At 41.8% G+C, this 24749-nt stretch overlaps 1 protein-coding gene across 3 annotated transcripts; it reads left to right on the top strand.

Moving 5' to 3' along the window:
* The first annotated feature begins 2281 nt into the window (after positions 1 to 2281).
* Positions 2282 to 24452, top strand: slc2a6 (solute carrier family 2 member 6). Of its 3 annotated transcripts, none has more exons than XM_059994224.1 (10): positions 2282 to 2541; positions 12528 to 12690; positions 14083 to 14289; positions 16175 to 16274; positions 17042 to 17253; positions 17992 to 18144; positions 18867 to 18975; positions 19710 to 19895; positions 21594 to 21739; positions 24093 to 24452. In XM_059994224.1, exons 1-10 carry the CDS (start codon positions 2456 to 2458, stop codon positions 24255 to 24257), a joined length of 1527 nt encoding a protein of 508 aa, XP_059850207.1. In that variant the 5' UTR covers positions 2282 to 2455; the 3' UTR covers positions 24258 to 24452. The 3 variants fall into 3 exon arrangements, with proteins under 3 accessions (XP_059850207.1, XP_059850209.1, XP_059850208.1); XM_059994226.1 differs by lacking the exon at positions 2282 to 2541 and adding an exon at positions 9919 to 9982; XM_059994225.1 differs by lacking the exon at positions 2282 to 2541 and adding an exon at positions 9946 to 10241.
* Positions 24453 to 24749: the final 297 nt, after the last annotated feature.

Below are 24749 nucleotides of genomic sequence, written 5' to 3'. Positions count from 1 at the left end.
TAACATTTCCCCATTGGTTAACAAATGAATACAATCCCCGTTATCAGCGATTCTAAAACTAAACAACTGCGGGAGAAAGCACTTATCATAACAAAGAAGCATTCCTACTTTTAACAAAACAAAGAAGCCATTTTGATTAACATACACAGTACATTGTACATCCATTTTAAGTATACCTAATGACTTGGCCTCAAGCCTTCTGTGGCAATGAATTCCACAGATTCACCACATTCTGGCTAAAGAAATTCCTCCTCATCTTTGTTCTAAAGTTACATCCTTCTATTCAGAGGGGGTGCCCTCTAGTCCTGGACTGGTCCCCTCTCCCCACCCCCAATCTAACAAGTTTCCACAGGAACACCTTTGAGAGTCCTGTCCGGCTGCATCATTGTGTGGTATGGGGGCTGCAAGGCATCAGACCACAAGACAGTACTAAGGATCAAAGGTTCATTTTATTATTAAAGCATGTATGCAGAATACAACTCTGAGATTTGTCTTCTCCAGATAGCCATAAAGTACAGAAAACCATAGAAGTAGCTAAAAAAAAGACATCACTTCCCCCGCTCAAAAAGAAAAGGAAACAAAAACTCACAAACAACACTTGCACAAAAACTAACAGATCACCCAAACCCCCAGCCCGTCCATCGGCAACAAGCAAAAATGGGCGAGAACACGATAGAAACATGGAACTGATAGAGGCCAATATGAACTACAGTTTAATCCATAAATATCAGAATTTCAATAACTTTGCCAAGAGCATCAGGGCCCAACAGCCTCGCTAAGGGCAGTGACAGGAACAGGCGGTCCTTCCACCAGCCTCTCCAAGAACGGCTTGCTCTCTTCCACATTTGCCTCGATGTTTCAATCTTTTCTGACGTTTTAATCAGTGAGAAATGTAGTTGGTCATGCCCCCTTGTCTCGTTTCTGAGCGTCTCCTCGTGGTAGCTTGTGCTCACATTTCTCTCCTGGAGTTTTCTTGGGAACAGCAGAGTGCTAGCTCACTCAGTCGAGTTACAGACTAAGTCCCAGGCTCCAACAGTTTCAAAAACAAAATTAAGATAAAAAGATCAAGAAGATGTAGAAAAACTGAAATGATTGACTATCTGGAAGATGTCACCTGAGGAATCGTCGTTCGCTGGCACTATCTTGACCGGAAGAAAGTGAGTTATCGCTCCCCACCATTTGTGATTTTTACAAAGAGTATTGTTGACAAAAAGCGTGAAGCATTGTTGGGTAACCCTACCACCCATCCCACATTCACTACAGTCAGGAAGGAGGTACAGGAGCATCAGGACTAGGACTGCCAGACTGGGTAACAGCTTATTCCCTCAGGTTGTGAGAGTAATGATTACCCTGTCACCACCAAGGTCTCATCACTAGGACAACAAGATGTTTACTGCCCTGAATACCCAGCTGCCACTGAGGTCCCGTCACTAGGACAACAAGATGTTTACTGCCCTGAATACCCAGCTGCCACTGAGGTCCCGTCACTAGGACAGCAAGCTGTTTACAGTTTACCTGTGCCGTGCACTACATTCATTTTGAATTATATTTTATTAATATAGTTTTGATAATATTTTATTTTCTGTGCTGTGTGCGAAATATGCTTGTGGGTGTACCATGGTGCGAAAAAGCGCTGTTTTGTTTGTTTATGTGCATGTATGATCAGATGAATGATAGGAAACATCCTCTCCACATCTACTCTATCTATCCTTTCAATGTTCAATAAGGTTCAATGAGATCTTCAGGTTCATCAACCTCTTGACTGAGATGAATTTCTCTACACTGATCCTTCAAGTTCAAAGAGATCTATTATCAAAGTATGTATAAATTATACAACCTTGAGATTTGTCTGCTTATAGGCAGCCATAAAACAAGATACCCAAAAGATTCCAATTTGAAAAAAGACCAATACCTAATGTGCACAGAGAGAGTGAAGAAACACGGGCGCACACACGCACACACACACACACACATCATGCAAACAATAAAAACAAGCAACAGCATTCAGAACGAAAGTAAGTCCATAGACCCGAATCTTGGAGCAGTGGAGTAGGCCCAAAGCCTATGTCTCAGTTTATCAGACAGCGGGGCAAATGGCCATGAAGCTTGCAGACTCGAAGCCAGGTATTTCTTGATCTATGAACCACCCAACTTCAGTAACACCTGTTTAAACCAGACCTGTAAAACTGACTTTCCCATTTTCCTCCTACTGATTGTCTCCAAGGTCTACTTGCTGGTTTAAGTCCCCCCGCCCCCACCACCACCCATGGGCTGACTTCAATATGGAAATCCTGGTCAAATGACAAAAAAAAAGTCCAGGAAATGAATTCTGTAGCAGCTATTCAAGATGAGTCATTTCAACAAGTGGTGAAATTCAGTAAAGAGGAAACCCGCAGAAGAAAGGACAGAATAAAAGCCCAGTGAGGAACCAAGAGGAACTCCACTCCATCCCATCATGAGGAATGCATCGATCATGAAAGCTTCTCCTCCACAGTATAACACTTTCCGTGATATTGAAAGAGAACAGGAACCGCAAACAGGGTAAGAGCTGGAATTAAGCTTTTTAAATCAGATGAAATTAAGCAAAGCTGAAGTTAAAATAAGCTTTGTGTAAATGTTGTGTTTATTGTTTAAACTGGATATTTAGTAGGAAAGGAGTAAGAATTTGCATTTTGATGTTGTAAAATGTCCTTGTCTGCTTTCACATAAGCAGCACCAGACAAAATTCAGTACCTGCCCAAATGCAGGAGACATTAGAGCAAAAAAATGGGACCCATTCTCAGGGTCTCATGACAGGACGTGGCCTGGAAGATTAGTGTGCTTTCAGGGAGCTGGATTTTCGTGGCTCTGGAGGCGGGCGGATTCGAGGCCGGTGCCTCCACCTAATGTGTCGTGGGAGTACAGGGAAGGTCGAAAGCAGCAAACTGACTGGTGGCTGTGTGCCCAGAGACCCAAGTTCTTTGGGCACAGAGCTTGGAAAAAGCAATGCAACAGACTTTTTTTTAAATTAGTTTTTTAATACATTTTCTACATTGCTACAGATAAAAAACCCAGATTGAAATGAAGAACATTAATACAGTGCAAAAATAAACATACAATAATAATATAATACAAAAGAAGATAATTGAGAAAGTACCCAAATTGAAGACATGTAAAATTAGTATCCTTCCCAAGCCCTGCAACAAAAAAGAACTCCAGACCAACCACAACACAATATAGAGAATATAAATCAGGACATTCAAACCCCCAAAACTGTAAATACACTTAGCAACAGAAGATATTAATGCCTACTACCAAAAAAAAGGAGCTGAAAGCAAGGGACTGAAAAAAAAAACCTTAATTAAGAGGAAGGTTATGAAAATACTCAATAAAAGGTCCCCAGACCTTATGGAACTTCGTATCCGAATTAAGAACTGAATAATGAATTTTTTCAAGGTCTAACCAGGACATAATATCGTTAAGCCATTGAGCATAATTCGTGGGCGGGGCAACATCTCTCCATCTAAGGAGGATTAAACGTCTAGCCAGGAGAGAAGCAAAAGATAATATTCGACACTTAGTTGAACTCAGACGTAAATCTGTCTCACCCAAAAAACCGAACAAAGCAATTAAAGGGTTAGGTTCTAGGTGGTGATTCAGAATTTAAGATAACGTTATGAAGACATCTTTCCAAAATTTCTCCAAGCTAGGACAAAACCAGTACATATGAATAAGAGAGGCCTCGCCCCTTTTGCATTTATCACAGAGAGGACTAATGTTAGGGTAAAATCGAGATTGTTTAGATTTAGACATATGGGCTCTATGAACAATCTTAAACTGTAAAAGGCAATGGCGAGCACAAAGAGAGGTTGAATTAACCGATTTGAGAATCGAGTCGCAAGTCTCATCAGATAAGGAGATGTTTAAATTATGCTCCCAAGCCATTCTAATTTTATCCACAGGGGCACGCCGTAAAGATGCTAATTTATCATGAATAAATGATATTAAACCTTTATCTAGTGGATTAATAGAAAGAAATAAATCCATAACATTTTTCTCAGGTATTTCAGGGAAGTTAGGAATTAAAGGATTAATAAAGTGTCTAATTTGGAGATATCTAAAAAAATGAGCATTGGGCAGATTGAACTTAGCAGAGAGCTGTTGAAAAGATGCGAAACAATTATCAATAAAAAGATCTTCAAAATGTCTAATGCCCTTCCTATACCAATCATACGTAGTAGGTAAAAAAAAGGTGATTATGTAAGATAGGGCTAGAAAAGGAAAAACCATGGAAACCATAAAATCTCCTAAACTGAGCCCATATACGCAAAGTGTGTCTAACAAGAGGATTAACTATTAATCTGGACAAACTACTAGGGAGTACAGAGCCAAGAAGTGCAGAGATAGATAAATCTTTAGTGGAACTCAACTCCATTGCCACCCAATTAGGGCACTCGGGTTGGCCATGGAGAAAAGACCAAAAGGTAGCACAGCATATATTGGCTGCCCAATAATATAAACGAAAGTTAGGTAAAGCCATACCACCCTCTTTTTTAGATTTTTGGAGATAAACTTTATTAATTCTAGGGCGCTTATTCTTCCACAGATATGACAAAATAATAGAGTCTAAGGAATCAAAAAAAGATTTAGGAATAAAAATTGGGATTGATTGAAATAAATATAAAAGTTTAGGGAGAACATACATTTTAACAACATTAATACGACCTACCAAAGACATAGATAGAGGTGACCATTGTAACAGACTCTGTTTTATAGTATATGAAAGATTGGCAAAATTTTTACGAAAGAGATCTTTAAACTTCTTTGTGACTAATCCCAAGATAAGTAAATTGATTATGAACTACTTTAAAAGGGAGATCACGGAATGTTAATTCTTGTGCTTCCTTATTAATTGGGAAAAGTTCGCTCTTATGTAAATTAAGTTTATAGCCAGAGAACTGGCTAAACTGATCAAGAAGTGAAAACATTGGAGGTAAGGATGTAGATGGATTTGAAAGAAAATGTAATAAGTCATCAGCATAAGGAGAAACTTTATGCTCATCACCCCCTCTCCAAATCCCGGTCAATTCAGGACAATTTCGAAATGCTATCGCCAAAGGTTCTATAGCCAAATCAAAGAGAAAGGGACTTAAAAGGCATCTCTGACGGGTGCCACGTTTGAGGTTAAATAACTGGGATTTCTGAAAATTAGTCAAAACAGAGGCAGTAGGACACAAATACAGCAATTTGATCCAAGAGATAAAACTTTGACCGAAGTCAAATTTTTCTAAAACTGCAAAAAGGTAGTTCCACTCTATACGATCAAATGTTTTCTCCGCATCGAGGGAAATAACACATTCAGGAATCCCAGTTGGAGGTGAATATAAAATGTTAAATAAACACCGAATGTTAAAAAAAGGAAGACAGTTTTTAATAAAACCAGTTTGATCATCAGAAATAATAGAGGGAATAACAGTTTCTAATCTATAAGCCAAAACTTTGGCCAAGATTTTAACATCAACATTAAGCAAAGAATGTTGATGTTAATGTTGATGGCCTATACGATGAATACTCTGTTGGGTCTTTACCCTTTTTTAATAAAAGAATAATAGATGCCTCATTAAAAGAGGGTGGCAATTTACCGTAATTAAACGAGTCAGGTAATACTGAGAATAACTGAGGAGAAAGAAGTGAAGAGAATGATTTATAAAATTCTATGGGGAACCCATCAGGTCCAGGAGATTTCCCTGAAGACAATGCAGAAATTGCAAAAGATATTTCTTCTGATGATATAGGCGCATTAAGTTTGGCTTTAAAATCAGATGAAAGCGAAGGAATATTCAGATTATTTTAAAAAAATGATCAACAGAGATATTGTCATTCAAAGATACAGAGGAATAAAGTCGAGAATAGAAATTTTTAAATGCGTCATTGATTTCTAAGTGATCCAATGTAAAGTCTCCATTCTCCTTCCGGATCTTTGTAATATGTTGTTTGGCTTTGGAACATCTCAGCTGATTGGCTAGAAATTTACCAGATTTGTCACCATGAATATAGAAGCGACTCTTACTTTCAAGAAGTTGGCGTTCGACAGGTTGAGTAGACAGAAGATTAAATTTAGTTTGAAGTTCTACACGCTTCTTGTATAATTCAGGATTCTTAGTTTGAGCATACAGTTGATCCAATTCTTTAATCTGATTAATGAGGTCTAATCAATCTGCACAGGACTTTCTATTGAGATTTGCTGTATAGGAGATTATTTGACCCCTCAAATATGCTTTAATGGCATCCCAGACAATCTAGATGACATTTCAGATGATGTATTAGTATTAAAATAAAAGATTATCTGATCCTTAATAAATTTTAGAAAATCATCATCTGATAATAAAGTCGAGTCAAAATGCCAGTGTTTATTCCTCTGAGGGAGACCAGGAAAATTTAAAGACAAAGTAATTGGGGCATGGTCAGAAATCGGTATACTCTGATAGTCACAAGAATAGTCAAATGGAATAAGTTGATTATCGATTAAAAAGTAGTCAATTCTAGTAAAGGTATGGTGAACATGTGAAAAAAAAGAATAATCTCTCTCAGTAGGATGAAGGAAACACCATATATCAGAGATACCATAATTAGAGAGAAAAGAGTGAATAGCTAAGGCAGATTTAGTAGGTAGTCTAGTAACAAATCGCCACCCAGTATAAGAGAGTATGAGTTTAAATCTGGTAGTGAGGAGAAAAAACATTCAAAAAAATTAACATCATCAAAATTGGGAGCATACAGGTTTGCTAGTACAACTTTAGTATTGTATAATTTACCAGAAACAATAATAAAATGGCCATTTGTATCAGATATCTTATTATGGAGTTCAAAAGGAATATTTGAATTAATAAGGATGGAGACCCCCCCCTAGCTTTGGCAGCAAAGGATGAATGAAAATGCTGATCCGCCCACTTTGACAGAAGCCGAGAATTATCAAAACTAATATGAGTTTCTTGAAAGAAAGCAATGTCAGCTTTGAGTTGTTTAATATGCGAGAAGACCTTCCTTCTTTTAACAGGATGATTCAATCCCTTTACATTCCAGCTCACAAATTTAACCATTATCAATTGTTAGTGTATAGAAGGTAGCAAGCATATAAAAAATCAAGCAGTACAATAACAGTCTGGGAGCAAAAATGTAAACATAGATCTGTAGAATCAAAACAGAGACATGTCCTGAATAACAAAGGAAAACAAAAGAAACAGTGAGTAGTGTTGGAACAGGAGAACCCACCCCCCTGTAACCCAAAATTAGACGGCAACCTAAAAAAGCAGCTAGCTCTACCAAAAAAATTAACCCAAGTATGACTTACAGTTCTGTGTCATTAACAAAAGTTCCGTATAAATAATATAGCAAATAATAGCTAATTTATGCACTAGAAAACAGAATTACAAATAGGAACAACTTCAACATAAGTATAAAACTTAATACAAAGAAAATCAGAGGAAAACTAAAACTAACCTACCCGCGAAAAATTATAAAAGATTAAAAGAAAAAAAAGGGAGGGAGAAAAGGGGGAAATTATAAAATTCAAAGAGAGTCCTTATCAGCCATTTACAGAAAAAAAAGCAAAACTTAAACTATGAATCAACCAACAGGGAGGCCTTCAATAAAAACTCCAAACCTCCAAAACAAGTTAAAGACAATTGGAGTTCTCTATAGATAAGGTTATACAAAAATAAAATAGATTACACAGGTAAAATCTAAAAGTTCGCGGGGAAACATTAAACTTAAATTATCTATTTAGAAAAAACGCACCAAGTCCAGGGGGAGATTGACTACAGCCCTTCGAGTTTCAATAGATAATGACTGAATTATTCAAGTAAACTCTGAGTTCAGAAAAAATAGTTTTACTTCGAGAAGTACTATCAACCATTTTGGAAGGTCAGGCCGGTTCCGAAGAAGAGGTGGCTGGAAGACTTCCAACAAATGCCTCAGCCTCCTTCACTGATTTAAACCACTTATAATCTCCAGTAGTAAGTGTAATTCGAAGATCGGCTGGATTTCGGAGAGAGGGTCTGAATCCGCGATCAAAAAGCACTTTCATTACACCTTTAAACTCAGCACGTATCTTCAGAACCTGGGGGGCAAAATCCTCCACAAAACGAATGACTGTATTTTGAAAAGCAAAAGTACCTCTGCAGCGTGCCTCCATCATCAAACGGTTTTTCACCTGGTATTGATGAAAGCATAAAATAATCGGCCGTGGGCGGGAACCCAGAATTGCTCGAGGAACATAGATCCTGTGTGCCCTTTCAAGCTCAGGTGGAGTCTGAAGAAATTCTTTCCCGAAAATCTCACAGAGAAACTTAGAAAAAAATTCAACGGGAGAGCCCTTTTCAGTGGCCTCTGGCAAACCAAGAATTTGTAGATTGCAATGTCTGCTCCAATTTTCAAGACCCACCATTTTGGAAAAAAGTTTACTATTCTTCTCCTCCAGGTTGGAACAGAGAGTTTCAAGATATTGAACACGGCGTTTTAAATTTCCAGAAGTTACATCAATGCAAGATAAATGTTCAGCACGTTCATCCACTCTAGCATTAATCTGATCCAATTTGACATTCAGCTGGTTGAAAGAAGTTCTAAATTCAGTTCTAAAATCCATTAAAGTACCTTGCTGATGTTGTTCCAGAACAGCGATGTCAGCCGGCAAAGCCGTATAAGTTTCCTTTTTCCCGGTTTTAGTACTTTTGGTAGCCATTATAAGATAGATGTGTTTGCAGGCAGGTAAAACAGAACTAATAAAATACCTAACTAAGGTTTAAGAAGGGAGACATATAGTGCAAAGGTAAGAAGAATAACGGAGCAAAAGTTTGGAGCAACTAAACAATCGCTATCTTACCGGAAGTCCGCAACAGACTTTTAACACTGTATATTAGCGAGTTGTTTTGTTATGTCTCCCCTCTCGCTGTGAAATGGGGTCACCTCTTTTTCCCTTATTAGAGACAGAGAGTGCCTGTGGTACGTCAAATTACTGGGTGAACGAGTAGTAAAAGTCTGTGTCTTTGCTGTATGCTTGAGTGCTCAGTGGAGGGTGCATATGCTTTTTTGCTGGTGGGGAGTCATTGCTTTGCTGTTGCTTATATATGGGAGGAGGAACTGGAGGGGGGTTTCTGGGGTTTTAATATTTAACTGTCATTTATTCTTTGGGGCACTGTTTTCGAGGATGTTTGCAAAGAAAAAGAATTTCAGGATGTATATTGTACACATTTCTCTGACATTAAATGTTCCTATTGAAATTGTTCTAATGGCTGTCATAGACTCACTGGGCTGAATGACTGTAGAATGATCCAGAATGAAAGGGTTAATGTATGAAGAGTATTTGATGGCTCTGGGCCTGTACTCGTTGCAGTTTATAAGAATGAGGGGAGACCTTATTAAAACCTGTCAAATAGTGGAAGGCTTAGATAGACTGGAGGTGGAGAGGATGTTTCCTATGCTCGTGGGGTCTGGGTCCTGAGGGCACAACTTGAGAACAGAGATAAGAAGGAACTTTTTAAAAAATTTAGCCAGAGTGTAGTGAGTCTATGGAAATTATTGCTACAGATGTCCATGGAGGCCACGTCATTGGGTATATTTATAGGCTTTCGGTTAACAAGGTCATCAAAGGTTACAAGACAGGAAAATGGGGTTGAATCTATAAATCTTCTCATGTTCTGTTTGTGACCTCCAATTAGCGGCACTTTTTTTGACTAAGTCGACTTAAAATGCGTTAACATACAGAATGCATGCGAAGTTCAGGGTCGTATATTCGTATAAAATCGCTCACTCGTCAATCACCAGGCCCCGCTTTCCACGACCCGAGCCGATTTCAGCTCCCATGGAAACCGCGCCGCCACACCATGACGCATGCGCACGGCCGGCACCAGCAGCGCCTCACGACGCATGCGCACGCGGGCAGGGCTGTGCATCCATTTCGGATAGCGCCAACCGCATCGTCGCGGAAAGTCAGCATCCTGGAGGTGTTGGTGTTACTCTCTATGCAGCATTAGGGGAAAAAACTAATTATGCCGCGTAGAAAGAGAAGGGGGACATTATGGTCAAGAGATAACGCCACACGTCGTCGGGAAGCGGCAAGGAGAGGGAGAGAACAAGAATCGGATGAGGCCAGAGCCACATGACTCCAGGATCAAAGAGTCAGGGCAAAAAAGATGAGAGAAGAAGAGACAAAGGAGGAGAGGCTTGCAGTATTCTTGAAGGGTGGCAGATCAACCAGAAGTCAAGTAAAGTTTGTCATTTTGACCATAAACTGCTGGTACAGTACACAGTAAAAACGAAACAACATTCCTCCAGGACCATGGTGCAACATTAAACAACATAAAACTACACTAGACTATGTGGGACAACACAAGGCTACAGTAGACTACGTAAAAACAACATAAAACTGCACTAGACTACAGACCTGCACAAGACTACATAAAGTGCACAAAGCAGTGCAGGGCAATACAATAGTTAATAAGACAATCAGCACAGTGGAGGACAAATTGCAATATAATAGTAATTGTTGTAGATGTCAGTCTAGACCTTGAGTATTGAGGAGTCTGATGGCTTGGGGGAAAGAAACTGTTGCACTACTGGTTGTGAGAGCCCGAATGCTTTGATACCTTTTGCCAGATGGCAGGAGGGAGAAAGGTTTGTGTGTGGGGTTCTTCACAATACTGTTAGATTTGTGGGTGTGGTGTAAATGTCTGTAATAGCAGGAAGAGATACCCCGATGGTCTTCTCAGCTGATTTCACTAACTGTTGAGATCCGAGACGGTGCAATTCCCGAACCAGGCAGTGATGCAGCTGCTCAGGATAGTCTTGATACCGCCTCTGTGGAATGTGATGAGGATGGGGGGGGGGGGGTGGGAGATGGGCTTTTCTCAGCCTTCACAGAAAGTAGAGACGCTGCTGGGCTTTCTTTGCTGTGCAGCTGGTGTTAAGGAACCAGGTGAGATTCTCCACCAGGTAAACTCCAAGAAATTTGGTACTCTTAACGATCTCAACCGAGGAGCCGTTGGATGTTCAGTGGGGAGTGGTGGCTCCCTGCACTCCTGAAGTCAACAACCATCTCTTGTTCACATTCAGAGACAGGTTGTTGGCTCTGCACCAGTCCGTTAGCCACTGCACCTCCTCTCTGTATGCTGACTCATCGTTCTTGTTGATGAGACCCAAGACCCAGCACAGTTGTGTCATCGGCGAACTTGATGATGTGGTTCGAGCTGTGTGTTGCAGTACAGTCATGGGTCAGCAGAGTGAACAGCAGTGGACTGAGCACACAGTCCTGGGGGTCCCCCATGCTCAGTGTGATGGTGTTGTCATCAAAAGTGTCCTTCATTAAATGAGGATGAGCTATATTTATCTTGCTACACATCTTTCTTCTTTAATAAACGGAGTTTTTCTTCTTTAATTTCCAAAGGACATCACATCGGACTGCACTACCTTTCTATCAAAGGATGCCCCAATGGGTCACCCAATTATCTAGTAATAAATAAGGCTTGGTGGAATGGTGAAGCAAACTTGAAGGATCAAGCTGTCATTGTGCTCCTGTGTCTTTATGGTCTACTACATTGTAAGGAAATATGAAGTAAAAATCCAGCAGAAATACTGTGCTTCCCCATTTCTCTATCCAGATAAAAATCTGAAATTAACCAATAAGGTAGTCTGAGCTGACTGAAGAATACTGGCAGAAGTAAACTTTCTGGTGGTCGTGGCTGACGGTGTAGGTGAGGGTGAGGTGACATCTCAGTAAGGGCTCCAGAGAGCCCATGTGTGCCTTGGAAACTATGTGTACTTGGGGAAGGGGACAGAAGTCCCTTGTGATAATGATGCAGCTGTGCAATTGGGTTCATTTCTGGAGAGGTGATTATGAAGGGAACTTGATCATTTGGGGAAAGCACACTTGTGAAATCGTAAGTAGAATTCTAGTCTTGCTATTAAAAAGAGAATTGAAAGGTTCTAGAGTGTAAAAATAATTTGCAGATTTCTTGCTGGAATCAAGAGGTTGGGAAAGATCGCAGATCGGCAATACTTCCTCAATAAATGACCACTAGAATATCTAATAGAGATCTTTGAGGTGATGCAAGGCTCTGACAAATAGATGTATAGGAAGTGTGGGTACAGGAAGTCCACATCTTCTTCTCTCCCTTCTGCACCGCAGAACTAGGCTCAGTGCCAGAGACCCGATCGCCGTGGCCGTCCTCTGTCAGGTCACCCCCTCAACAGCATCCAAAATGAGATAACTACCGAGTGGGACGTACAGGAAGTGGGTGTATAAAACCAGGGCAAAGAATATAAAATAGTCATTTACAATTCAGTATGAGGCACAGGAGAATTTACTGGAGAGTGTTGACAGATAAGATGACCTGTTACAATGAGTGGCTCATGCAATTGACTTGCATGCACTTAAAGAAACCCCAGGACAGGTGTACATGGTGGTATAAATCCTGGAGATGGATTGGAATAGGAAGGTTGAAGATCCAGTGCTTTACTGCCAACTGAGAGACCTATTTACTTTTTCCTTGCAGGAAAGTCAACAACAGGCGGATGTTTCTGGCTGTATTCACAGCAGTCTTGGGAAATGTAAGCTTTGGTTATGCAATGGTCTACACTTCCCCTGTGGTCCCAGAACTGGAACATTCTCCAAACCCGAACCTTCAAATGAATACCCGATCAGCATCGCTGTTTGAGGTAGGAGCTCATGACGATGATCACAAAGGGGACTTCACTCTGCAGTCAGGAATGTTTGATGGGACAGGATAGGGGAAGCTCTAATTTGCATCTAGCCTGTGTTATCTTTGCCATGCCAATGATTAATGAGACATTGAAGGAGAAGTTGTACTCTGTATCTAGTCTGTGTAGTTCATGATTGATTGATTTATTGATTGAGATACAGTGCAGAATAGGCCCTTCCAGCACTTTGAGAAATGCCGGCCAGCAATTCCCCCAATCTAATCCTAGTCCAATCATGGGACAATTTACAATAACTAATGAACCTACCAACTGGTACGTCTTTCAAGTGTGGGAAGAAACTAGAGCATTAGGAGGAAACCCATGCAGTCAGTGGGAGAACATACAACTCCTCACAGACAGTGTCATGAATGGAACCTGGATCACCTGGACTGTAAACCATAAGAAATAGGAGAATTAGGCCATTCAGCCCATCAGGTCTGCTGCACAATTCCACCATGGCTGATCCCGGATCCCATTCAACCCCATACACCTGCCTTCTCACCATATTTTTGAAGCCCTGTCGGATCAGGAAACAAATCAACTTTCGCCTTAAATATACGTACAGTCTTGGCCTCCACCACAACCTGTGGCAGAGCATTCTACAGATATACAACTCTCTGGCTAAAATAATTCCTCCTTACCTCTGTTCTGAAAGGTCAATCCTTAATTTTGAGGCTGTGTCCTATAGTTCTGGATAGCCCCACCATAGAAAACATCCTCTCCACATCCACCCGATCTAGTGCTTTCAACATTCAGTAGGTTTCAATGAGATTACCTCCCCCCCACCCCGCCGGCGTTCTTCTAAATTCTAGTGAGTACAGGCCCAACGCTGCCGAACACTCCTCATATGTTAACCCTTTCATTCCCAGAATCATCCCCGTGAATGCCCTCTGGACTCTCTTCAATGACAATACATCCTTTCTGAGATATGGGGCCCAAAACTGTTGACGGTACTCCAAGTGCGGCCTGACTGGTGTCTCATAAAGCTCAGCATTCTCTCCTTGCTTTATATTCCATTCCCCTTGAAATAAATGCCGACATTGCTTTTGCCTTCTTTACCACAGACTCGACCTGTAAATTAACTTTCTGGGAGTCTTGCACAAGGACTTCCAGTTCCCTCTACACTTATGATGTTTGAACCTTCTCCCCGTTTAATAAAGTAAAATCTCGTTCTAAAATACTGATGTCAATTGGTATGCTGAGATAAAACCAATGTCAAAATTTTGTTATCTGTTAGAATAACATTTCCTGAGCCATCGAAAGAGTTACCTCAACAATCTGTCTTTTGAACAAAATCTTCTTTTCCAATGTTCACATTGTGACCCTGGTGCCAAACATTTCTTTTCACAGTCTGTCTTCACCTTGGGGACCGCACTGGGGGGCCTCAGTGCCATGTTCTTCAATGACTTACTGGGTCGCAAACTGACCATTATGGTGTCCACTGTGCCATCGGCCTTGGGATTTGTCTTAATGGGCAGTGCTCAGGCCATTTGGATGCTTGATGTTGGCCGTGCACTGACTGGATTCGCGGGGGGAATGGCAGCTAGCTCCATCCCGGTAAGTTAGCAAAGGATAACTTTCTGCCAAGTCCCTGAAAACACAAATTCAACCTTTGTATTTTGATGGAGGAGCTCAGCAGGCCAGGCAGCATCGGCAGATCTTCTCCAGGTGCTGCCTTCCAGCACTTTCTGTGTGTTGCTCTGGAGTTCCAGCATCTGCAAACTTCCTTGTCTTTGTATTTTGATCTTGCACAGCTAAAGAGACAGAAAAATCTGAGAGTGAGAAAGAGATGAGATAGAGATTATCTTTATTTGGCACATGTGCATCAAAACATTCAATGGGAAATGCACCATTTGTGTAACCTAATCAGTGAGGATTGAGCCAGTTTCTGGTGCCAACATAAAATGCCGCCAGCCTATATATCTATGGAATATGGAGAAAGCCAGAGCACTCAGTATGAACCCAGATAGTCACGGGGAGAATGTACCAACTCCTTGCAGACCACAGCGGGAATTGAACTCTCTCAGGACTGTCCCTCTGACGGTGTGATACTCCCTCAGTACTGTCCCTCTGACGGTGTGAAACTCCCTCAGTACTGTCCCTCAGACAGCGTGGGACTCCCTCAGTACTGCCACTCTGACAGTGTGGCACTCCCTCAGTACTGTCCCTCTGACAGTGTGACACCCCCTCAGTACTGTCCCTCTGACAGTGTGACACTCCCTCAGTACTGTCCCTCTGACGGTATGACACTCCCTCAGTACTGTCCATCTGACAGTGTGACATTCCCTCAGTACTGTCCCTCTGACAGTGTGACACCCGCTCAGTACTGTCCCTCCGACAGTGTGGCACTCCCTCAGTACTGTCCCTCTGACGGTGTGACACTCCCTCAGTACTGCCCCTCTGACAGTGCGACACTCCCTCAGTACTGTCCCTCTGACAGTGCGACACTCCCTCAGTACTGTCCCTCTGACAGTGTGACACTCTCTTAGTACTGTCCCTCTGACAGTGTGACACTCTCTTAGTACTGTCCCTCTGACAGTGCGGCACTCCCTCAGTACTGTCCCTCTGACAGTGTGACACCCCCTCAGTACTGTCCCTCTGACGGTGTGACACTCCCTCAGTACTGCCCCTCTGACAGTGCGACACTCCCTTAGTACTGTCCCTCTGACAGAGTGGCCTTGTGCAAAGACTATCCCTCCAGTGGTTTTGTATTCCCTCGACAGTACAGATGTGTCAGTGTAGATTTTGTGCTCAGTCTGACAATGGCATTCGTTTGTCTTGAAGGATAATCGATAGATCACTGGAGTGAGTTCTCCAGGACCCAAGCCTGGACAGAAAGTATGCAGACCCTGAGATGCCCGGTTGTCAAAATATCCTCCCCACGGCCTCACCGGTGTATTCCAAAGGAAAGCTTATGAATCATTATGCTTGGTAGCAGCCTGGCTGCAGGAGCTGCCAGAAGAATGTTCAATAACATTCAGCTGCCTTAGGGGCTCCACTCCAGATTTGCTGTCTGGGTTTACTTCCGTAGCCTTTGTGTCTCCCAAGGCTGCCCACAAGACAGTGGAGCTATTTACCCATAGCTGAGGATCTGGTTCACGAGGACTAGGGCATGTCCACACATCGGAGGGCCTGCGTGCTATGTGTGCAGCGGACAGACCTCCTCTCCGTCCAGCCTGAGTCTGAAAGGAGTTGAGTTTCAGTGTGTCACCAACGAGGAGGCACTACATGAGGCTTGCTGTTGGAGAGGCTGTGTACTGGCAGGGAGAGACTCACACATTCAGCTCTCCTTTTTGTGAGGCTGCTAGCACAGGCGTTAAAACTAATGTGCAGCTACTTCTCTTGAGTTTCAGTGTGTCCCCCATGGAACCGTCTGTTCCACACATCTCCCACCAAGTCTTCTGGTCAGTAGGTTATTAAACGTACCCTTTCTCTCCTGCAGGTCTACATTTCTGAGATATCAGTGGCCAAGCTGAGAGGAAGACTGGGCTCTACCCCACAGTTTATGCTTGTCTGTGGATCACTTCTGCTCTATGCATTGGGTGAGGAATTCCGTACATTGGGAGTGAATGGGAAAGGCTTAATCCATTGGGATTCTAAAATATGGGAGGGAAGGGATATCTCCTGCTGAGAAAACTGACTGAATTGTCCAAAGACATGACTGAAGTGGGGAGAAAAAGAATCTTTAAGAAGTAATCCCTGGGGACTTCCAGAGGGCATTTGATAAATTCACTCATTGATAGTTTTAACTAAAGTTCTTGTTCATGAGATTCAGGGCAAATTATGATTCAGGACAGGAAATTAACTGGTTAGGAAAGACTCTTTATGCGCAAGGTGCTAATAATTTTCAATTTTGACGTGTCCATCACTAGGCATGGAGAATTTAGACAGAGATGCCAAGATACGTATCAATAGATCAATGTCTATGATTGGAGAATGGGTTCAAAAAGGGGCAGAAGGAAAGAAATCTCTGAAGTGGAACAGAAAACAAAACTTGAGAATCTTTGCTCTCCTTTGAACATTGATGATAGCTCCAAGATGGATTGATTCTTATTTGAAATGATGGGGGGGGGGATTATGAAGTAATACCACAGATATTAATGAATGGTAAAAACAGCACGAGGTATAATCAGCCAATTCCTGTTCCTGTCTCCCACTGGGATTATGTGCACTGGAAGAGGGTGGGAAAGGCTTGGCCCATTGGGAATAGATGGAAAAGAATTGAAATTATAATGGAATGGAAGTGTTATTTATTTGCAATTTCTTTGGGGAAAAGAACACTAACAGGAGTCCTTCATTTCTTTTCCAGACCTGGCCCTATCCTGGCGTTGGCTGGCGGTAGTTGGGACAATTATACCAGTAGTATTGGTCATTATTTTGTGCTTCATGCCGGAATCCCCTCGCTATTTAGTCTCCAAAGACCGCGACAGTGAAGCTGTTCAAGCACTCATGTGGCTCCGGGGCTCGGATTTTAATTACTTGCTGGAGTACAGGGAGATTCAGGAGGCTCTGGATGGGAACGTAAGTGGAAAGTCTTTCTGTCTTGCCAGCAGAAGCAGAGACACCATGGCAATCATCAGTCGCTTTATCCCAACATTCACTCAACAAAGTGTAGACATTCCAGATCCCTTCCCACTCACTCCCATCACAAAGAATTCCAAGCTCACAGTGGAATGTAGAAACATGGTTTAGGCAGTTAGTGTCCAGCACTCAGTGAATTCCTGGCTGATCTGTGAGCACAATTGTCAATGAGGAGAGTTTATTCCCACAGCAGGGACCACTGACAAATCACAAGGAAGCTTGGATAATGTGGATGGAGTGAGACCTCCTCGGTTGATAGGCATTGATTCTACGTTAAGATTTTATTTTGTTCAGAGAACTGTGAAGGAATCAGTATATTCTTCACCCAAATTTTTTTAAATATCTCAAAGAAATTGAATCAGCACTGGCTCAATGGGGAGAGCGATGCCAAGAGACAGAAAGTAAGGTCCCACATCAAAGATTCACAATCAATGCTGGCGTCAGTGAGCTTGATTGAGGGAGTGTCACATGTTAAACTGTATGTGAATTCTCCTGGAAAAACATCAATCCATTGGATTATTCAATCATTTATCTCATTATTATTTCTGCATTCTAGTCATTGTCTGTAGTTTATCTTGTTTTCTAATACTGTGAAAGTACTTCAGTGCTGTACAAAGGCAAACTCTGTCTCTTTCCCTTTCCTTCCAATCTGAGATTGTGGCTCTTTGACTCCGACAGGTGAAAAAAGTGTCATGTACCGATCTCCGCCAGGCCTTTGTCTACAAACCCATGCTGATTACCGTCGTAATGAGGGTGTTTCAGCAGCTCAGTGGAATCACTCCCATACTGATCAATATGCAGCTCATCTTTGATAGTACAGCTGTAATTCTGGTAAGTAGCAACTCTGTCACCAACACTACCCAAACACAGAGCTTGCTCTGTTCCCAGGACCTGTTCATCTCCCACTGTCCCTAACTGCTGCCCTCCAGATGCAAGTCTTCTGTGCCATTGTCTGCAGAAAGAAGAGAGGGAAAGCTTGAGATAAGATGCAGACAAAAGTTGTCAAAGTAACAGCAAAAATGAGGAATTGGACCGAAAGTTGCAAATATCAGGAAAAGCTGATTTCCTGAGGCTCTTTACACTTGAAAATGCACAGAGAGACAGGACCTAATGGAGGTGTGATGATGTAGGTCTGGAATGTTTTCACTTGTGGGGAAGAAAAGCAGTCTAATATCATAGTTGAGAAATGAAACAAAGAACACAAAAGTCACGCCTTTGCCCAGAATGCTGCCAGATGGAAGGAGTACGAAGAAAACCTAAAATGTACGTAAAGAGAATTACAGAAATCTCATCTTGCAGCAGTTAGTGCACTTTAAGCACACATCCAAGTACTACCTAAATGTTATGAGAATTTCTGCCTCTTAGGCAGAACTCCAGACCCCTCATCCCAGGTGATAATCATTCTTTCATCCCTTCTCCATGACTTCAACCATTTACTTTAAATCTTTACCCTCTGCTAAAGGAAAGACACCTTTTGAATTTATTCTACCTCCCTCCTCTTTCCCTCTCTTCCCACTTCCTGTTCTGCACACTGACGGAGATATTTCTGTTAGAAAGGTTCCTATGATGCAGTACTGGTGGGTGCCATTCGCTTGGTGTCCGTGTCGATTGCAGCCTGGATAATGGACAAAGCTGGAAGACGGAAACTTCTCTTTGCGTCAGGTATAATAGGAAAAGAACTTTAAAGGTTCAAAGTGAAATTGTTTTGGCTTCTTCTATGGTGCATGAACAGATGCGGTAGCAATGATAACAGAGAAGGGGATCCAGCTCCATCATTGGTCTGTGTTGAGTTAGCTAGGATTTAGAAAGGACTTCTTTCTTCTAATGAAAAGAAGCAAACTTGTTCATAATCCATCAATAGGAATGTCTGTGAAGACTGGCTTAGGTGTGACCCTCATGGTCCTATAGAATACGAATGGGTCTTGGATCAAAGTTGCCAGGGAACAATAGAGCTGGTGGCTTCAGAACTGGGGGAGGTAATTGAGAGACTCTGGGAAACCAGGTTTTCCTGTCAAGGATGGCATTTATTGTTGGGTTATTGATAGTATGACACTAATTCAATGGCTCTAGATCACGTCAGAGGTCAGCTGAATCAACAGTGCTGGTGTGGGACTGGACACACAAATGGCTATGAACCACATGATGGAGATACACAAGTGAATCTTGCGTGTTTTTATGATAAGTCATTAGCTTTGCTTTTCTTTACCTGAAAGTTCAATGTCATTTCAACTTCTCAGAGTGGGATTTGAGCTTGTGTTGTGCTGAATGGCTTTCTATACCAATTAAACATTTTATTAAATTGCTGTACTTCTCAATGTGGGGGCTTTTGTTAAACAGGTCTTGAATCACTGTAAACTGCAAGGACGCTCATTTTTTCCTTCTCCTTCTCGCACCAGGTATAATTATGTTTATATCAACACTGACTTTTGGAGTCTACGTCAAAGTAAATGAGATAAGAAGTAATGTAACCAACGTTAGTACTGTGGAGAGTGGTCACTTTCCTGTCGAGCATCTCTTTCAGACCAACACAGAAAAATGGTTAACCCTCATACCTCTCATCAGCATCATGGTTTACATATTTGGTAAGTCAGATTGCAAGTGTTTTATTTAGGGGTCTGCAGAGGAAGTTTTACTTTATGCCAGATCTATGTTGTACCTACTGTAAGACATAGAAGCAGAATGAGACCATTTGTCACATCGGGTCTGCAACGCTATTTGATCAGGGCATTTTTTCTTTCAACCCCGTTCTCCTGCCTTCTCCCCATAACCTCTGACGCCCATACTAATCAAGAACCTATCAATCTCTGCGTTAAATATTCCCACGGATTTGGCCTCCACAGCTGCCTGTGGCAATGAATTCCACAGATTCGCCACCCTCCAGCTAAGTAAGTTCTTCCTCTTCTCAGTTCTAAAAGGGTTCCTCATATTCTGAGGCTGTGCTCTCTGGACCTGGAATTTCCCACAATTGGAAATATCCCCTCCATGTCCACTCTATCTCGGCCTTTCAATATGCTATCACATTCTTATTTGATCGGCTGTGCAAAGCCAATAACAATAGCCCAAGTGTCTAACCAGTGCCTTATAAATCCTCAGCATTATTTCCTTTCTTTTATATTCTAGTCTTCTTGAGATGAGTGCTAACATTGCATTTGTCTTCCTTACTACTAGCCTGACATGTAAATTAACCTTTAAAGAATCCTGCTCAAGGACTCTCTAGCCCCCTTGCACCAGTGATTTTTAATTCATTCCCCATTTAAAAAATTAGTCTACACCTTTATTTCTTCTGCCAAAGTGCATGACCATCCAGTTCACTACACTGTATTCCATCTGTCACTTCTTTGCCCTTTCACCCACTCTGTTGAAATCCTTCTTTGGACTCCCTGCTCCCTCAACACTCCTTGCCGCTCCACCTGTCTTAGTATCGTCCTCAAACTTGTCCTCAGAGACTTCAGTTCCATCATCCAGCTCATTAACATATAAATTGAGAAGTAGCGGACCCAACACCGACCCCTGCAGAAACCCAACTGGAAAAGGCACCCTTTATTTCCATTCTATGCCTACACTAGCCAGCCAATCTGCTGTATATGCTGGTATCTTCCCTGTAATACCATGGGCTTTCATCTAGTTTAGCTGCCTCAGGTGCAGCACCTTCTCAAAGGCCTTCTGAAAATCCAAGTAAGCAACTATCTTACTTGTTTCTTCAAAGAATTACAACAGATTTGTCAGGCAAGATTTCCCCTTAAGGGAACCACGCTTACTTTGGCCTGTTTTATCTTGTGCTTCCAAATACCCCGAAACCTCATCCTTAATGATGGACTCCAACACCTTCCTGGCCACTGAAGTCAGGCTAATTAGCCGATAATTTCCTGTCTTTTACATCCCTCGCTTCTTGGAGTGGCATTTACCTGATAGTGCTTGGTGGAATAGTGAGGTAGCATCATTAATATAATAAGCTGTGTTTGCTATAACCAGAATAAAGGGTTAAATCACAAGAACGTTGCACTTAGCAGAGGTAAGCTGCATTTATAAGTTAAAGGCAAGTTTCTCACAAGGAGATGAGGGGTCAGTGTTAAAAGCAGGGATTCAGTAAAAAGGAAATGGTGTTTGGGGTGAGAAACGTCCACAGAAATGGCTTCATTGCATTAATGGTTTCTCATTTGTTTCTAAAAAATCTTTTCACATTCTTATTTGACCTCTTTTCCCCATCCTATCCACAAGAGAGCTTTGCCAGTTGCCTTGTTGTGACTAAATACTTATATCTCCTTTTCACCTTTACATAGGCTATGCCCTCGGCTGGGGACCAGTAACTTGGCTGTTGATGTCGGAGATTCTTCCAATTAAAGTCCGTGGTTTGACGTCGGGACTGTGTGTCATCGTCAGTTATATCACAGCTTTCATCATTACAAAGTGGTTCCTGCCAGTGAAGGTTTGTTTGTCCTAATGTAACCATGAGGAATCCACCTTCTCTTGAATTCATGGGTTTCTGGGATTTGTTTTGTCTCCTGACCATGGAGAAAAATTCTATACACATTGATCCTCTGAATATCCAAAAATCTTCCAAGCTTGATTACTGGCAGCCCACACAGCTCACTTGCTGCATGAGTAAGTATCTTCTCTTCCCAGTCGTGAGCAGCCATTCCCTTCTCTTAGGATGTGACCCCTGGTTTGGTTTGTTTATTTATTTATTGAGATGCAGTTCAGAAAGGCCCTTCGGGCCCTTTGAGCTGTGCAGCCCTGAAATCCACCATTTAATCACTGCACAATTTAAAATGACCAACTCATCTACCAACCGGTCGATCTTTGGACTATTGGAGAAAACCGGAGTACCCGGGGGAAACTCACGCGGTCATGGGGAGAACGTACAAACTCCTTACATACAGGACAGGAATTGAACCAGGTCGCTGATACTGTAAAGCGTTGTGCTAACCACTGCATTATCTCAACATGCTCACCTGGCGAAGCTGGCATGAACTTTATTCATTTCAATGGGTTTTCGTCCCTGGAATCAACTTTACAAACTTTTGTTTCATTCCCTCTGTTGTAAGTTTATTCTGCCTTTGGTAGAGAGACTGGATCTGTCCATGAAGTTGTAGGAGTGGTCACACCAGGGCTCTGAATGACTGCAGTAATGTGTCTTCACTGCAGACTCTCAGGTGCTCTTGCAATAAAGGCCAACAGAGCATTTGCCTTCCTATTTGCCGGATGTTCCTGCTGCTTGGCCTTTGTATGTTTCTGTGCAGGAACATCGAGATTGCTCTGACTTCAAACCTAAAGACTCACTTTCAAGGGTTCTACAACTCAGTGTTATTTAATTGCTTTTAAAAACTATTTGCACAATTTATCTTCTTTTCACATTGGTGGTTTGTCTTTGTTATTTATAGTTGTTCATAAATTCTATCACATTTCTTTATTTTCCTTTAAGTGCCTAAAAGAAAATGAATCTCAAGGCAGTATACATGCTTTGATCATCTGAGTTTGAACTTCGAAGAACAACAGCTTTAAACCTTTCCCAATTTAACACAATATCTACTTCAAAATTTTGCCGCAATATATCAGATCTGGCATATCCTTACCCACTGACTTAGCCCGTCCATATTCCCTTAAAGCCTCTCTGCATTGTCCTCAAACTCAGGTTGTCACCCTGCTTCGTATTAACAGCAAACTTGGTCATAGAACACCTAGTCCCATGTACTGTAATGGTGAAGATATTTCACTGCAGCCATACAGAGCCCAGGGAGAACTCCCCTACAACTTTATGAAAGATCCAGTCTCTCTATTTAAGGAAGAATAATCTTGCAATAGAGGGAATGAAACAAAGATTCATCAGATTGATTTGAGGGACAAACACAATGAAATGTCAACATTTCTTGCCAGGGTTATTACATATAATGTTGTGCTAGCCCATGAGACACATCCACTTTACCCTAAAATGACCTATTTTCCCTACAATACTCTTTATTTACTAGATCATAGAGGATTAACTAATTTTGTTTAAACTACTGTCTGGCACCTTACCAAATCCGCCTGAAAGTCCAGGGCAATCAGTCCTGCTGGATGGTCAAGACTCGAAACATCGACTGTTCTCTTTCTCATACATGCTGCCTGGCCTGCTGAACTCCTCCAGCATTTTCTGTGTGTTGCTTGGATTTCCAGCATCTGCAGACTTTTTTCTTGTCCAGATAATTTTGCTTATTTATTTATTTATATGGCACAATACAGGCCTTTTGGCACACAATGCTGTGCCGAATATGTACTTCCTTTAGAAATTGCCCAGGGTTACCCATAGCCCTCTATTTTTCTAAGCTCCATGTACCTATCCAGAAGAAGAATAATGCCCTTAACTCCTGGTGGAGTCATCAGGAAGCTGTCACGACAAACTTTTTGCACCAATATGATTGGTGATTGCTCATCATGTGGTATTTCTGTAGCATTCTCCAAGTTTTTTTTTGTGAGGTTGAGTTGCTAGCTCGAAACTGAACCCAGCGCAGATGGAAAGTGTGCAAGGGAGCCGGCGGGATTCAAACTCAGGACCTTTCGCCCCAACATCCAGCGCTGATGCCACTACGCCACCAGCTGGCATAATTTAGTATTATTATTTCTTTCTTTTTGTCTTTTGCACCACTGGTTGAAGGCTCAAGTTGATGTGATCTTACTCTATTATGGATTTATTGAGCATGCCCACAAGAAAATGAATCTCAGGGTTGCATTTGGTGACATATGAGTTAGATAATAAATTTGTTTTGAACTTTGAAAGTTAACTGAAAACTACTCTTTTTCAGAAATCCTTTGGACTGTCTGTACCCTTCTTTTTCTTCTGTGTGATATCCATATTCGCTCTAATATTTACTGCTTTCTGCGTTCCTGAAACCAAAGGGAAAACCTTGGAGCAACTTGAGGATGAGTTCCGGAACCTGAAGGATTCCCCTAACGATGACAACAGTTGACGTGGAATCTGGACTTAGTGGAACTGGAAGTTAAAATCATGCAGCATTAAACTCTTATCTTCTTCACCCCCTGTGAGAGCAAACCAATCCTGAATTGAAATCCTTCTTTGCCTTTTCTTCATCACCTACTGTTGTGCAAAGGGTGATTGGTGTAGGAGTAGCTCCTCCTTGTGTATCTCTACACATCACTCACACGTCTGTTGCATTTGTAGGTCAGATACAGAGTAAAACCTTCTCTTACTTTGTCTCTCAAGCTCTGCCAGAGGAGCTACAGCATGGGCCAGATAAAGCTCCCTCCCCCCGTGCTCATTCAATTAGACTTCCAATGAAGGGAGCATTGGGATATACTCTGTTGAGAGTTTACAGCCTCTGAAGGTGACATATGTGAAGACTGGGATAAGCATTTCCCCATACTTCCTTAATACTTTATATATGTGCTATGCTGAATCCGGGAGAATGGTGACACTTGCAAACATGTCACAGTCACCGTTG

The sequence above is a fragment of the Hypanus sabinus genome, chromosome 18, assembly GCF_030144855.1.
Source record: "Hypanus sabinus isolate sHypSab1 chromosome 18, sHypSab1.hap1, whole genome shotgun sequence".
Lineage (NCBI taxonomy): Eukaryota > Metazoa > Chordata > Chondrichthyes > Myliobatiformes > Dasyatidae > Hypanus > Hypanus sabinus.
The sequence above is the reverse complement of the archived record's forward strand: the minus strand, read 5'-3'. Positions and strand labels throughout refer to the sequence as shown.

What these genes read in the sequence shown, in the direction of transcription:
- slc2a6 (XM_059994224.1), top strand. Translation starts at nt 2,456, where the DNA reads ATGAGGAATGCATCGATCATGAAAGCTTCTCCTCCACAGTATAACACT. An exon ending in GATCAGCATCGCTGTTTGAG is followed by an intron (nt 12,691 to 14,082) that starts GTAGGAGCTCAT and finishes TTCTTTTCACAG; the next exon opens with TCTGTCTTCACCTTGGGGAC. An exon ending in ATAGTACAGCTGTAATTCTG is followed by an intron (nt 18,145 to 18,866) that starts GTAAGTAGCAAC and finishes TATTTCTGTTAG; the next exon opens with AAAGGTTCCTATGATGCAGT.